The sequence below is a fragment of the Microchirus variegatus genome (assembly GCF_963457635.1).
Source record: "Microchirus variegatus genome assembly, chromosome: 5".
Classification (NCBI taxonomy): domain Eukaryota; kingdom Metazoa; phylum Chordata; class Actinopteri; order Pleuronectiformes; family Soleidae; genus Microchirus; species Microchirus variegatus.
The window spans coordinates 32,272,041-32,289,347 of NC_139806.1; the positions used below are offsets into that span (position 1 = coordinate 32,272,041).

General features: G+C 40.2%; 1 protein-coding gene across 1 annotated transcript in view; it reads right to left on the reverse strand.

Moving 5' to 3' along the window:
- The window catches only part of LOC310927583 (guanine nucleotide exchange factor DBS-like), a gene marked incomplete at its 5' end in the record, with an annotated part of 48,076 nt that overhangs the window by 19,428 nt on the left and 11,341 nt on the right, over positions 1-17,307 (reverse strand). Inside the window, 4 exons of the mRNA XM_083889904.1 lie at positions 586-705; positions 5,316-5,406; positions 9,314-9,428; positions 12,234-12,317. Coding sequence (XP_083746030.1) covers positions 586-705; positions 5,316-5,406; positions 9,314-9,428; positions 12,234-12,317 — 410 coding nt within the window. The remainder of the gene's footprint in view (positions 1-585; positions 706-5,315; positions 5,407-9,313; positions 9,429-12,233; positions 12,318-17,307) is intronic.

A 17,307-nucleotide genomic window follows, 5' to 3' on the forward strand; every position in this document is an offset into this window, starting at 1 on the left:
TACTATACTGTCTTTTTTTTGGGGGGAAAAGTTTTTGGTCCAAAATTTGACAAAAACATTGTACAATGTCATCCCAAATTTGAAAAATTTTTCCCCCAAAAAATTTGGTCCAAAATGTGACAAAAATGACATATATGCTGTCCCAAATTTGACAATTTTTTCCCCCAAAAAATTTGGTCCAAAATCCGACAACAACGTCATACTATACTATGTCGTTCAATATTTTACAGTTTTTGGGGAAACAATTTAAATGCCAAAATTTGACAAAAAAGTCATACTATACTGTGTCACTATGTCATCCAAAATTTGATGACATAGTAAATACAGTTGTACAGTTTACACTTACTGGTCTGTATCCAGTAATGTCCAATAAACATTTAATAAGCTTAGTAGCTCCTGGATTAAAACTAGCAACTGTAATTCATTGCGGGCCGCCAGAAATGTTTCTGCGGGCCGCCATTGGCCCCCTGGCCGCACTTTGAGAACCAATGCCTTAATGTATAATGATGTTATTTTCTTGGACATCCATATTAAACATCGTGTAATATACACACACAGTGCGAGAGAGAGAGTGACTGCACGCACCGGCACCTTCATCTTGAACTCATCCTTGTTGAACTTGAAGAGGATGTCGGACAGTGTGCGCTGCAGGAGGGTGGTGGGCCTCAGAACCAGAACCAGCTGGAGGTTCCCTGGGAAGGAGCCCTGAAAGTAGACGGCACACGGACTGTCAGAGAATCCTCCTCCACCCAGAGTCAATTACACAGAGCACTTCCCATGCATTATTCCCGCCCTCACGTATGCATGCACACGAGAGTGTGTGGACAAGTACAAGAGAACAGGGATGGGGGGGATGGGGGGGATGGGGGTACGCAGCACCATCCTGTGACAGGGACATTAATCTTCATGTCCCCATGATACTTCTGTGTGAATGAGGAAGAAAAAACAACCACCACCAGAAAGACACGTGTGTGCAGACAAAGGAATTCAGGCTTTCTTTCAGCCAGGTTGTATTGTGGGGATATTTGTACGACGTACAAGGAAAACACTTTTGTAGTTTTAAGCTATAACAGCGTTGACATGGAAAGAAAATAGTTGTCTCATAAAGAAAAGGTTTGCCAAACAGTTACTGTACTTGACTATACATGGAACATTCATATATAGCCATAGCCTGACTGGCTGTGAGTTTACAGATGCTGGTATGTGCACAAGAAATTCTCGTTTAAGTCTAAGTGAGGACACGACAAAAATATAATGCAAAATGTCAAACTGTCCTCACAAAGATACATAAAAATAAGGTTTTCTCAGACACACACACACAGACACGCAAGCACGCACGCACACACACACCAACAAAGTGACATGAAAGACTATGAATGTTAATGTGGAACATAGACAGGGAGTTTCCTTTGCTCGAATTTGATCATTTATTAAAGCGGAACTAGACCGGAAGTTCCTATTAACGCTGTTTTTTTTGGTGTGTATCTGCGTCATTACCTTGTTTATGAAGCCCTGAAGGTTCGAAACAAACAGTTCAGCCATTGCTGAGAACGTTGTGTTTTATTGTAATCTCGGGGCTCAACGAGATCACTGAAAATCCCGTAATAGTTACGTAAACAGCGGTTCTCCTGAACAACCGAGCGTCCTGCTCCGGGCACTAGTCCGGGCACATCCGGTTGCGTACATTGAACCGCAGAAGAAGAATAACGTCCGTTGTGGAGGTGTTTCACGAGCAACAGTGTCTTCTGACTCTGGGTCTGACTCCGGTTTAAAGGTCGTCAAAGGGACTGCGGCGGGGAGTCGTGAAGAAGCTATTTTTAAACACTGTTAAAACAATGTTTTGATAATGAGGAGCAGTGCATCCGCCGTTCCAGAGGGGGGCGCTGCGCTTCTGAGAACGGATGTGCTGGATAGTACTGGACAATCACAAGACTCTGTCTTCTGGGGGTGAAAGTTCACTCTGAAATCTCGCAGCAGAAAAACGACGTCAGAAAAGAGGATTTCTATGGGCTCGTTTACAGAAACTAGGAGGTTTTTGACCATAAAAACAAGTTAATATATGTAAGTAGACCTCCATAACTAACATATATGTGCAACAGGACCACTCTATGTGACCTTTAAAGGAGTCTTCAGAATGCTCCTGTGATACTTTTAGAAGCACAAAAGTGGTAAAAGAGTACGTTTGTATCTGGCACTAGATCAGAAAAGGGTATCACTTTACAATCATCGTTTACATCAAATGGATTAAAAACAAGAGAGCTTATGTTACAAGGATCAAGTGCTGTATCTAAGGGTTGAAAAGGTGGTCATGATTGGTGTACTTAACAGACACAGTCTGGGATGTTCTCAAACTGTTCTGGAGCATTCAGAAGTGGAAGCACCAGCTGATGCCCTGGTGTATCTGTGGTCTTGTCTGCAATGTCTGGTATCTGCTCCTTCGCTGTCGACGTTGCCCCTCTCCCTGGCGGGTCTTCATTTCTGGGATTAGATTCCTTTCGTTTCTGTCGAACAGCCTCCGAAAAGTCTTCATTAATAAATATGTGACTGCCCTTAAGGTACCCGGCATGCTGTAGGATAGCTCCTTTATCGTTGAACGTCAGCAGCTTGGCCACAATAGACCGTGGACGACGTGCGTCAGGCTGGAATCGTCCATTTCTGTGGGCCCGTTTTTTTCGATTTCGCTGAAGTTTTTCTTTCAGGAGGCTTCTTACCTATTGTTAACATTCTTGACGTCGGTTTTGTCATCTATCAGAATGTTGTTGCGCCGCGTCTGGTTTTCCAAGTCGTCTGTTTTGTAACCTCGCCGAGTAATCATGTCCAACGACAAACAGATACACAGCGGTTTGGAAAACGATGTATTTAGCAGTCTGTCTGAATCACCGGGACATTATTACCGACTGATGCACCCCCCCCTCCCTCCCTCCTCAGCCTGTCAGGCTGTAAGAGTCCCCCATGTGGGATTAATAAAGCTTGATTTAATTTGAAATGAGTCAGTGGGTCTCCCCATGTCTCTGGAGACAATGGGTGGTGACACTCATCTCTCATTCTCTTTCTCCCTCTCAGACGTCTCGTCTTTCCTTCTGTCCGTCAAAGGTCTGTCAAATCTAAAACATTTAGCAATTATTTTTTGCATTTTGTTGGAAACTTGAAAGAAAATAAATAATTATTATTTAAATATTGCTTTAAAAATGAGGTGATTCAACTGTCTGTAGATATTTGTGTGAAAAACACTAAATAAAACACACTAGACTGCACATACACAACAACATAAAAGACAAAATGCTTTACTGTGTCTTTAGTTGACTGCAACATCTACAGAAACAAACAGACTGAGTATCTGTCGTCCATGTTAATTAAGCCGACTCATTATTTTAACTAGATTAGAGTTTCGGCCTTTTGTTTAGAAAAAAGTGTTTTATTGTCGAAGATTAGATTGAGTGAAATCTAAATGAAAGCATGCGACCGTTTTTTTCACCCAAGTGGCGATAAAACACATGACATGCAATTATGGTGATGGGGGAGAGTTCAAGGATGGTTGGCTCATTTCAATCCCCCTCAGGCAGGTAGAGGAGCTGCTGAACGGATGGTGGGAAAGCGCCGACATCTTTGTGCACGTGACCCAACAAATGTCCTACCCTTGTGGATGAGGGGGAGCAAGGACAGAGCCTCCTGAAAACCCTGCTTCTTTCACCTTTTTTATATTTATTGTTAATATTAATGCTCACATAGAGTGGTCCTGTTGCACATATATGTTAGTTATGGAGGTCTACTTACATACATTAACTTGTTTTTATGGTCAAAAACCTCCTAGTTGCTGTAAACGAGCCGATAGAAATCCTCTTTTCTGACGGTGTTTCCCAGCCGCGAGATTTGAGACTCAAGACTCTCACCCAGAAGACAGAGTCTTGTGATTGGCCAGTATCCGGAAGTACACCCACTCTCAGAAGCGCAGCTCCCCCCTTCTGGAACGGTGGATGCACTGCTACTCATTATCAAAACATCTTTTTTTTAACAGTGTTTATAAATAGCTTCTTCACGACTCCCCACCGCAGTCCCTTTGACGACCTTTGACCCGGGAGTCAGACCCAGAGTCAGAAGACACTGTCGCTCGTGAAACACCTCCACAACGGACGTTATTCTTCTTCTGCGGTTTCAGAGTTCTCGCTGAGCCCGAGATTACAATAAAACACAGTGTTCTCAGCAGTGGCTGAACTGTTTGTTTAGAACATTGGTTCTCAAAGTGCGGCCCAGGGGCCAATAGTTGATAGTTTTAATCCAGGAGCTACTAAGCTTATTAAATGTTTATTGGACATTACTGGATACAGACCAATAAGTGTAAACAAAAATACTGGGTATTTACCTGGTTTCTATATGGTGAACTTTAGTGTATTATTGGGTTATAAGCTGGTAATAAGCAGGTAGCTACAGCCCCCAATTACTAGCTATTTACCCAGTAAATATATGGTAACAGAAATGTGTTACTTGGTATTAACCTGTAATTAGAAGGTAAGAACAATGGCCAAAATACTGGGTTATTACCCAGTAAATTATAAAGCCTTATTATATTAATGCTTAAATTACATTATATATATATATTACTTAACGCTAAACTGTAGAACTGCAATCTGGTCATTAAAATGATTACAAATGGGATTTATTTCTGTTTTTTTTTTCCTTTGGCAGCCCTCAGTCCAATGTTGGGTTCCTAAATTGGCCCTCAGGTATCAACACTTTGAAAACCCCTGGTTTAGAACCTTCAGGGCTTCGTAAACAAGGTAATGACGCAGATACACACTAAAAAACAGCGTTAATTGGAACTTCCGGTCTAGGTCCGCTTTAAAAACAAAAGAGTCTCAGCCAATAAGCATTGTATAATGTAGTATAATTGCCATCCACATTCTTAAAACTCTTTCAATTATGTTGCTATTCATCCAGCCATTTTTGCATTACTGTAATGTTGCATAAAGATTCAAAGGACAAAACTCTAACTCAGTAAAATATAATGTGGATTTAAGGGAATTTCTATGCCAAACATGTATTTAAAGGTGCATTATGTAATAAATCTAAAGCAACTGGCCATAAAATCCTCCTAATATGTCACAGAGACTCAGGAATAATGTTCATATTACAAACTGAACTCACCAACAACAACAACAGTACAGGCAAAATATTTGCATTAAAAAAAAACATTTTACAGACTGCAAACCATGCATGTTTATGTTTTGGCATGTGGCGCCACCTACTGCCGTCTAAAGAATTGTTTCTCTCAGACACAAACGTTCACAACACAGACAACAATCAGCAAACTAACTTACCGCAATACGAAGCAGGGTCCCTTTAACAGCTGCCCATCTGTCCTGCCGGCGATCAATGACCAGGATGAATCCCACGCCTGTCGACGACAAACTGGAACAGACGCATAAACGCAGAGGCAGCAATTTATAATTAACACACAACGAGTTCAGAGATGAGCAGAGCTCGATCACCACAATAAAAAAAACCATACATTCACACAAAAGTCAGATTTGACAGAAGCTGCTACATTATTTTTCCAACAATGCAATTTCTTTAATGCCCACTGTCAAAACATCCAAGCGTTCAATACTCTTTAATAAAGATCTGTATGTGCCCTATAAAAGAAAGTCAAAAGACAGTGCAAGCAGATATTCTCTTCTCGTTTTAAAGCCAGTCAATTGTTCACAGCTAGCCGTTTTATTTTTGATCTCCCAGCTCCAGGTTTCTTGGCCATCAGCCTCCAGCTCCATATTCTCTCCCCCGCCCCCTTCCCCATCACATGCTCCTCTATTATGTGCCTACCTGAAAACATGATGCACCTTCACCGCAGCAGCGTCAGTACATCTTCTGCAGAAAATAACCCAGTAATCAAGGTGGTTGCTTTCATAGCTCTCCAATAAAACCCCGGGATTAAAAATAAAAACACAAAAAGAGACGAGTAAATCCCAACGTAGAGGGTTAAATGCCTCAGACAGTCTCAGCAACCCTGCCTCCGAACGCTCCTGTGCAGCATCTGTGATCTGCGTCCAATGAGACGCAAGTTTATAATGAGCCCACTGAGCAGAGCAGCTCTTCGGCCAATCGGTGAAGACGCAGAGATGTGGGGAGGAGACGGGGCTCAGGGAAGATGGAGAATGAGGTTTTTTTTGAGGTTTTGGTAACGTATACGGTGTTCGTGTTCATATCTGCCTCTTTATTTCACACAGTCTTTTCCTTTTTATTCCTGCTCCGTCTTTCCCATTTCATCTTCACCTATTCTCTTCCGAGCCGGCTTTCAAATGCAAAACGCTTTGCACCGCAGCTGCAAAGGACGGGGGAGGAGGAGGAGGAGGGGGAGGAGGAGGAGGAGGAGGAGGAGGAGGAGGAGGAGGAGGACAAGAGCTTATCTGCCTGAGAGACATTTCCAGCTATTGCGATGAGAGGGTGGTATATGATGAACATACTGATCACTCAAAAAAAAGATGATGCTACTAAACCACAAATGCGTGTCATATAAGTATATGTTCCTCCAGTCCTGCCAATGTGATGCAAACACACAAACACATGTACACAACACCGTCGTCTTCACTTCTCAGAGGACAAGCCGTCTAAAAACGATGTCATCACTGATCCCATGGCTGTCTGAGTTCTCCCATTCGTAAACAGAACAGCCATCTTTGGCTAACCTCCAATTTTTTTGCGAACACACATTTACAAGCGACTGCTCTGGCATTTGCGTCACCGATTGCCTGCAGACGTATCCTCTTGGACATCAAATAAAGCCCCATCATGCCTACAGTGGCTGAAGGAGGCGCTCTGCTTTTTGCCTCTAGAAAAGCCCTTTCTTAGATTTTGAAGGTTTTTCCTTCTGTTGAAGGTTTTGCTCAACTGTTGTAATTATACCATCTGTGCAGATCTATGCGTGTACTGTTTATATTGCTATGCAAATCTCAGCCAACACATGAAGTCTTTTTTTTTCTAGCATGAACCTTATGGGGTTAGTATTGCTTATGCGCTGTGTACAATAATTAGCGAAAATTAATATGGATATGTTTTATATATGGATATAAATGAAGTTGCACTCACTGTTGTTAGTTCAAAGAAAAAAAGGACACTTTTTGATGCTATAACAGTGTAATACCATCACATGTTTCTGAATCAAAAGTAATAATTACCATATTATTAAATTGAAAAATCACCCTTTTGTCCCAAACACATGTGCCATTGATATTTACAGGCTATTACCTTGTGTTTACTTTTGAAATAAGATAATATTACATATCCATTCCAATATGATTACCTTACTATGCATGTAAAAAAAAAAGAATAATAAAGATGACTGGCATGCACATGTGGGTGAAGAAATGTGCCTGCAATTAATATTGATCCAAAAGATATTAATTTCAAACATGCAGCAGCTGGTCAAGGTCATAACACACAGACGTAGGACATTTGGGCCCTGGTTGTGGACTATATGCTCTGTCAGGGGTGTCGGTCCCTCAGGTAACTCCAGCCATCTGTTTGTGTATTCAGTATTTGACCCTGCTTCAGATGACCGGTAACCTCCATAGGCTGTGGAGGAGGTGAATTTAGACCCTTATCATTGGTTATTTCCCTGTTAGCTGCAAGGACGTAGGAAAATAAAGTCCTGTTGTTTAGAATAAAGCAAAAAAACAAAAAAAAACAACAACAAACCTGAGTGAATTGAAAACAAATCAAGCTGAAATGTAATGGAAACACTATTCTGAAAATGATGACTAAATGAACGCCTAATTTGATAATTAACTCCAACAAGCTCTCCAATTTGTCACGTTCTTTAATGTGAATATTTTCTGCTTTCTTTGTTTCATATAATGAACATTTTGGTTTGTGGACAAAAAACAAGACAAAATGGTGAAGTGAGAACACTAGGGAAAGATTTATAAATTTATGGACCAAATAGACCGATTATGATGATAATAATAATTTGTGGCAGCCCTATACTACACACTACAAGCTTTAAGGCCCGAGACTCGCGTATAATCCACACGCAGCTCTGCTGTCTGTATGCATTATTCAGAATCACTGCACTTACTATTTTTACACACTTTGCGACTGCAGGCGAGGTGAAGGACACACACGTGACAGACAGGAACAGGGGCTTAAAACATTAAGGATGAAAGAGAATGAAATAGGGAAAATAATGGGGCAGGAGATTATTTTCTGGTGTTTAATATCTGGCAGAAAACATGGATCTTTGCCTCCCCTCCCCCGTTGCCTCATCTGGATTACCCATGTGTATACAGACAATCTGCTGAACACAGATAAAAACAAAACAAACCTGGATTATGACTTGTCTATCTTATTAACGCGGGAATCACAACCATCTCCTTATTTACAGACTGGTATCTGTGTCATCAGCCCCTGACAAAATCTTGTGCACGTCTTCTGCCACCTAGTGGCAGACATCAAACACAGAGCCATCTTGACAAATAATATCTATCCTTTATTGCAGGGGTTCTCAAAGTTGTGATACCTGAGGGCCAATTTAGGAACCCAACATTGGACCGAGGGCCGTCAAAGGGAAAAAACTGAAAGAAATCCCATTTGTAGTAACTTTGGCGTCCAAAATTGGACAAAACCGACATACTATACTACGTTGTCCAAAATGTGACAATTTTTTTGAAAAACAAATTTTGGTCCCAAATTTGACAAAAACGTCATACTGTACTATGTCGTTAAAAAAATTTTAATTTTGGGGGGAAAAAAGTTTTTCGTCCAAAATTTGACAAAAACGTTGTACAATACTATGTCGTCCCAAATTTGAAAAAAATAAATAAATAAAAAATGTGGTCCAAAATTTGACAAAAATTACATATGCCGTCCCAAATTTGGTCCAAAATTTGACAAAAACGTCATACTATACTATGTCTTTCAAAATTTTACAATTTTTGGGGGAAAAAGTTTTTGGTCCAAAGTTTGACAAAAACGTTGTACAACGTCGTCCCAAAGTTGAACATTTTTTTCCAAAAAAATGTGGTCCAAAATTTGAGAAAAACGTCATACTATACTGTGTCGTTCAAAATGTTACAGTTTTTGGGGAAAAAATTTAAATGCTAAAATTTGACAAAAAAGTCATACTATACTGTGTCACTATGTCATCCAAAATTTGATGACATAGTAAATACAGTTGTACAGTTTACACTTATTGGTCTGTATCCAGTAATGTCCAATAAACATTTAATAAGCTTAGTAGCTCCGGGATTAAAACTATTGGCCCCCGGGCCGCACGTTGAGAACCAATGCTTTATTGTGATGAGCAGCCAGTGAGAGACTTTACCTGGGCACACTGGTCAAGTACGTCAGGACATTATGAAACTCTTTGTCTGTGATCTCTCCAAATGCAGGGAATTCTGGGAACACGATGACGGGGCTGCCGTTCTCTCCTCTACCCCCTGGGGAAGAAAAGAAAAGGAGCGTTATTACATGAATGCACGTGAGAATTAACTCACGTTTCTTTTCAAAACTTTAGACATAACAGTGGAGAAAGCATTCAGAGAGCACAGCCCTCAACCTCACTGTCATCACAAGGTCAACAAATATATTGATTCTTTTGTTCCCCGATTTAATGTTTTCCCAGATCTTCACTATATTTCAGTAGTTTCTTCCTTTGGTCATGACCCAGTGTTTGTCTTTAGAATGTTTTGTTTATTTATTTATTCCCATTAGTTGTTGGTGTAGCTATAATTTCTGTTAAATTGCTGTCTTTTTAAATTGTTATTTGTGAATATTGTATATATCTATATATATATATCTATATATATATAGATATATATATATATATCTATATATATATATACACACACACACTGCAAGTGTAAATGAGTTCAATGGACACAAAAGCACATTATTGTGACATGGGATTATGTGATTATTTTCTTTCTTTCTTTCCTTTTCGTTTGCTTTTCTTACTTGTTATATTTAAGATAGGTGTTTGTATACTTAAATTGTGTTGTATATGTTCTGCTTACATCAGTTGTGTAAATAGTAAGAAAGGGGTATGAACATATACATTTTGCTTCAACTTATTTCTTTTTGGACAGCATTCTCCTCTATGTTCTTATCTTTTTTTTTATTTTTATTTTTTTTTATTAAATAATAAATCAATTACTTCATTCACTCATTACTCCTTGGCGAAGACAATAAAAGGCAATGGCCATTTTAACTGATTACAGCTTTCAGTGTGACAAGTAAATACTAGAGAACAGCAGGGAGCACAAATAGACTGTGGCCACATGGGGGCGCTAATGTTAAAGTTGTGCGTTGGGTGAGTGGAGACCGCAGATAAAATAAACATGATTTATTAGGACATGTTACTGTGTTTAAGCCTGAGAAAATCTGATTGTGGTGTGATTTCAATACATTTCCTTCAATGTATCCAGGTTGTTCAATATGTATGTTTAAAAAAATAAATAAATAAAAAAAAAAAAAACCTTTTCTCTTATCAATGTTGTCTCCATTCGATGCTTATTTAGTTATATGATGGCATAATTCTGTTATTAAAAGGGTGAAGGAAAGGTACTGGAAGGAAGCAATATTGCAGCATTACAGATGCCAACTACGTTAGAACACCAAAGAAGAAGATATAAGAAATGTCAGCTCATTCTAATTTAATCTATTTACAAATTAAGTCATTTTTTATATAACACACGCAGAGACACACACACACAGTCAGACTCCTTGTATATAGCTGCGCTGTCAGAGGATGTGACTGGAATGTCAATATGTCTGCCTTTTCTCCTCAAATCGCTATAGCAACAGCAAGTGCACAGTCATGGTTTCAAGATTTACTTTGATCTTCGTCTGCAAAATGGTTCCCGACTCTGCTGCATCTACAAGGTCACCTCTGACACACACACACACACAAAGGACACCCCTTTTTTGCAGTACTATACTGTATATATGAAAAGAGTGTGGCAGATATCTGGCAATTGTGGCGAGAGAGATTTAAACATGGAGAAAAAAGCCACTTATGGGGACAGAAACACAACAGTTAAAGGCAGTAAGTCACGTGTGGTTCAGGTAACAGCAAAAAAAGAAGTAATGTAAACCGGTCAACCAGTGAAGAGAGGTAAACAGTGAGGGGACATTTGAATAACAAATGAACTGCTTCTGACACGAATGATACGCAAATATCAAATACAAATCGAATCAAATACAAACTATTCCTTACATGGAGGAGATGCTTATTAAGACATGAAATGACAGACAGCAGATGACCTGAGTCAATACGGTGATGGGAAGAAAATAGAATCCCACTGAAATACATTGATAAAGTGCATTGGTTCTCAAAGTGTGGCCCGGGGGCCAATGGCGGCCCGCAGAAACATTTCTGGCGGCCCGCAATGAATTACAGTTGATAGTTTTGATCCAGGAGCTACTAAGCTTGTTAAATGTTTATTGGACATTACTGGATACAGACCAATAAGTGTAAACTGTACAACTGTATTTACTGTGTCATCAAATTTTGGATGACATAGTGACACAGTATAGTATGACTTTTTTGTCAAATTTTGGCATATAAATTTTATCCCCAAAAACTGTAAAATTTTGAACGACATAGTATAGTATGACGTTTTTGTCAAATTTTGGACCAAATTTTTTTGGAAAAAAAAACTCAAATTTGGGACAGCATATGTCATTTTTGTCAAATTTTGGACCAAATTTCTTTTTGAAAAAAATTGTCAAATTTGGGACGACGTTGTACAACGTTTTTGTCAAATTTTGGACCAAAAACGTTTCCCCCCAAAAACTGTAAAATTTTGAACGACATAGTATAGTATGACGTTTTTGTCAAATTTTGGACCAATTTTTTGGGGGAAAAAATGGTCAAATTTGGGACGACGTTGTACAACGTTTTTGTCAAATTTTGGACCAAAAACTTTTCCCACAAAAATTTTTAACATTTTGAAAGACATAGTATAGTATGACGTTTTTGTCAAATTTTGGACCAAAATTTGTTTTTCAAAAAAATTGTCACATTTTGGACAACGTAGTATAGTATGTCGGTTTTGTCAGATTTCTGACGCCATAGTTATTACAAATGGGATTTCTTTCAATTTTTTCCCTTTGGCGGCCTTCAGTCCAATGTTGGGTTCCTAAATTGGCCCTCAGGTATCACAACTTTGAGAACCCCTGATATAGTGTATGTGTGTGTGTGTGTGTGTGTGTGTGTGTGTGTGTGTGTGTGTGTGTGTCACCTGTAAGGAAGGCAAACTGCTTCCTGAGGTCAGGGGTGATGTCAGCAGCGTAGAGAGGACTGTTCTCCAGCTGCATGATTTCATCTGGAAAACAGAGAGACATGAACATGTTAGTGGCACATCAGAACTGAAGATGCTCAGGCCACGAAGCTCCAAGTTCAGATTTCAAAGTATATTTAAAGGTTAGAGAGAAATACCAGTATGGTACTGTACGTACCAAAAGTATGTTTGTGTATAATTAAAAAAACCAACATTGCCGTAGAAAAAGCCATCTTACGCCACCATGTTTCTACAGCAGCCTGAAAGGACAAACCAACCACAGCATGCATTTTTGCATTTTGAAGCGGAAATTTACAATGCAGACAAAGAAGTACAGATATGTCTGTATGTCTGTACAAACCCACTGTTTAAGTGAGGACGGGTTTCTGTTGTGCAAAGGCCACCATTGGAAAGGGAGGACATTTGGAGCCTGTTGTACCAAGGGCAGGTTCATAGGTGGTTCATACTCAACCTAGTGCGCATGCATACTCGCACTTTCTCACCCAAAAAAACACCCTTATATTTCCTTGTATTCTTTGAGTTGTACTTGTGTGGGTACCATGGACCTCATCACATAACCTGAAGCAGTTCTCTATGGGCCATCCAGTCCCTGTAGGCCCACTTGTTTGTGGTGGGTGCCTCCACCAGGGCTGTGCCTCCTCCCCAAACCATGTGACCATGTCCATGTGATAATATCACATGGACATGGTCCTGTCCATGAATATTATTCATGGACAGGATTTTGAGGCGCAGCCATGGTGATGAGGGTTTGCGGTTTGGTGGACAGATGTCGGAATTGTTACTTTTTGCAGGTTCTCAGTAGGAAAATCGATGAATCGTCTACTCCGGGTGGGTAATGAGTCTTTTTTCCCCCAAGTGAAGGAGTTTAAAGTAGACATATTATACCCTATTTCTCCAAGTTAGTTCCCTGGTGTCCTAATGAACAGGTCTGTGACATGCTTTGGTCAAAACACCTTTAGGATGAAGCACCGCAGCAGTTCACTCACCCTGCCAAAACAGCCCTGTTCAGAACGCTCGCATTTGAGTGCCTGTCTCTTTAAATGCAAATGAGACACAGAAAAATACGTCAGCGTCACTGAGGCTCCTGCGGCTAACAGCAGTTAGCATTTGGAAAAAGCCATCATTTACCGACTCCAGCCGGGACACATTGTCGTCATATATCAAATTTATCCACTGGACACCACAAAAACATGACGTTTTTCGACTCATAGGGCCTCCAGAGTCCTAAATATAAGTATTAAAATTATGATTGATTTTGCATAATATGCCTCCTTTAATTATCCCTCACTTATTCACAAGTGAGGGAACAATGGAGCGTGAGGCTGGAGAACTGGAGCAGTGGTAGTGCATTCGCTCTACTAAACCGCTGTGACTAAAAGGCAGCAGAGACAAAAGGCAAAAGCTCTTGATCTTGGTCGATCTTCACTTCTAGCCTCATGTATGGTGATGAGCGATACTCGGGGTATAGAGTCACCAATGCAACAACAATGCAACAACAATGCAACAACAACATCGAGTGCAATACAGACAATAACACAACGGACAGCAGTGGAGCAGCTTGTTTTTTCTGCTCCATTTGTAGCCGTTTGTCTAATCACACTTTCGTACAGCGCATCTATGTGCAGCGCATTTTCTATCACTCATCTTTCATACCCACTCACAACGCGTAAGCAACACGGGTTAAGGCTGGCTTTACGCGACAACGATCTGAACACAAACCGCAAAAGTGGTCGTTGCGTTTCCCACTTTTTATTTCGCGTTTAGACGAGCGTCTTTGGGTGGAAATCTGCACGCACACGGTGACGGAAAAAAGTGTGTATAATTTGATGTAGTATGCATGCCAGGTGGCTAGGTGGCAGTGCTTCACAGTACACCAACACCAGGAGTGCGCGCATGCACTGAAACGTCCTTCTACTTCTCTCTAGTAGCGCTGAGTAGCCCACAGTCGAAAACCAAAACATTAACTCGGTGTAATTGCTGAAATGACTCCTGGATATGTATCAGAGCAGCTAAGGGGAACTTGAATGTCCAACTGATGGATATAATCCCACATTTGTTGTCGTTTGGCTGTACTGCACATGGATCATGGATAAAGCCAGCCTAAGTGTCTTGCCCAAGGACACATCGGCATGTAGACTAGTGGAGCCCACAACCGCTCTACCACTGAGCTGTTTGTGTGAGAATAGACTGCGGGTGTTGAAGAAAAACTTGGTTGCAAGGAGTGATGCTTTTCTATCGGCCAATCAGCTGACTGTCGTGGGTCAAGCTTCACCTGTACTGCACCACTCCATTACTGAGGGTACTCAAAGCACCAAAAATGGAACATTTAGGGCCAATTATTTTGGTACTATTCCTAACGGAAATGCAAAAAACATACGTATTGTACCAAACCATTCCACTCGGTGGAAACACGCCATGTGGTTACCATCATCTTTGTTTACTTTTTGGAACAAAAGAGAGCACAACTGACAGAAACGGTGTGTAAAGTATGCACCAAAACAAACTGGAGATGTGTGCAGTCTGTGCACACCAGACACATCATTTACCTCTGCACAGACACAGAAAGTATAACCCAGCCCTAATTTCCAGTGTCCATCCCGAGAAGGACCTTTAAAATAAGAACACATACGACATAATGCCAAACACAAGACATTATCACAAACAACAAAGTTAAACTAAGTGGTACATGCTGTTACAGCAGCCCTGAGCTTCGAAACAGAAGACCGCAATCTGCAGTCTCACCATTAGATGTCACTAATTCTTACTCAGTAGACCTTCAGTTGTGTTAAATTGAAATAAATAATAAATACTTATATGGCAGCAGCATTAAGCTCAGTTGAGATCACTAAAGCCCCTGGAGAGTATAGTTACTGTATATTCTTGTTGCCCCCATCCCTCCCTCTGCTTTCATCGACCCTCTACCCCCAACATGAACTCCACTCGTAAGGATTAAAATAATCAGATTTAAGACTTATTTACCATGTAGGAAATGAAGGATCTGGTTACACCAGGACTCAATATGGTAGCTGGACGAGGGCATTATTTGTCGGGCCAGGGACTTTTGGGCCAAATTCCCTGCATTCTGTGATGTAGGGAATTTAGCCTAAAAGTCTAGACACATTTCTTTTTCAGAAATATACACAGGTGAGCAGAGGTTTTGTTCCACTACAATTGTAGTTTAATTCAGAGGACAAAGCACAAATATATATGTATATGAGAAGAACTATGGTAAGGTACATGGAAAACATGCAGTGATTAGTAAAACAAACTTTGTCACTGCTGCCCTTTTTATGTACTTCTACCACTGCTGCTTACACACTGAACCTTTAAACACAACATCAACTCAACGTCTGTCTGTTGTCGACTGAATGTCAAAGTGAGCGGCCCGAGAGAAGTCAAAATCAGGAAAATGTGGAATTCCTCAGTCACCGACTGATATTTTAGATATCCTCCAGTATTTATCAACCACATCACAAAAGGTATACGATCATGTCAATAAAAGCCAATATACTGCGGTACGAAAGCATGTCTTGGTCACCGGGATTCCCTCTTCTAGAGAGAGGGATTTCTGGAAGCATAGAACATGAAAAACTGTGTGATAACACCTCTGCTACACAATCTGTTGGGCTGGGACTGTGAAAGTAAAAGGGAAACCATGGAGGAAATGACAGGGAACATATCATATACATATCAATAATACAGAAGTTATGAGATTACAGGGAGGGGACATTTTTACAGTCACGGTCAGAAGCTTTTTAAAATCGTCATTTACCTTAACTGTTTATTTTAGGGGAAAACAAACAGGTTTGTTAACAATGGGAGACTATTAACACTGAGTGCAATGTTGACTTTTCTTTCCAGTCTGACTTTGTTTGCTGTACTTTGCTCACTATGCTACTGAAACACTGGGAATATTGTTCCACGTAGTTCATATTTACCTGGATGGAAACAAATCACTTCTTTACTTATTCACTTATTCATGAATAATAAAAATCTATCTATTAAAATAAATAAGTCTTACATAATGAGACCTTTCTTTCCCTCCCGTGCTGAAAAATGGTAAAAAATATACATTTATGTCAACTAAATCCACTTTTGTTCTTAATTTAAGAGATTAATAATCTATAGGACAAAACATTTGTGCAAAAGGGACAAAAACAGCTGACAGAAACCTCCACTGTGAAACAACTGTTAAAGAAGCTGGAACACTGTACCTGTGCTGTCGTTCATGGCAAAGCTGTGAAACCAGGCTCAAACCCAGGCCAAGACACATCCATCGATTCTGGCTTCACTGAAGCTGTGTATCGCTAAATATCACATTATATTCCACACACACATGTATATTCCTCTTTTTCCCGACGCAAAAAAAACGACTGCTCTGTCTTTGAACAGGCACTTGCCTCCTCTGAGTGCACTTTAAACAAACCAAAGGGACTTTGTTTGCCGATGAGATCAGGTGACTTCGCCTTAAGGTACGACTACAACTTTCATTACTCGCTGCCTCTGCCTCTCTCACACATTTCTATGAGGGACGGCTCAATTCCACCTTTTTTGTGTCCGATACAATACCGATATCAGAGCCCTGCGTGTCAAATGAAGCAGATATTAGACAGATATAGATTTAACTTTGACTTAGGAGTAAATAAAACATTTGTGCCGATGCATTTACCACCTACACGGGCTTTAACCCGACATCTCAAAGACATACTACGTGGCAGACATTTGCAGCTCTCACTCACTTATCACATGAAACATTTGTGTCACGTTTAGAGTTTACTGATCTCGTGGATTTTCCTTTTCTCTTTTTCTGATATCTGATCCACTTATTTTGGCCAGTATCAGACCGATACCGATACTGGGTATTGTATTCTAGCTCATCCCTAATTCTCCAGCCACACAACTTTTCAGGACATGATATATTCCCTCAATATATCGTCCCTCAACTCTAGCCAGTCTTGATTGAGGACTAATTTCAGTGGGTTTTCTGACTTTGTCTTCCTCTGAATTAATTTCT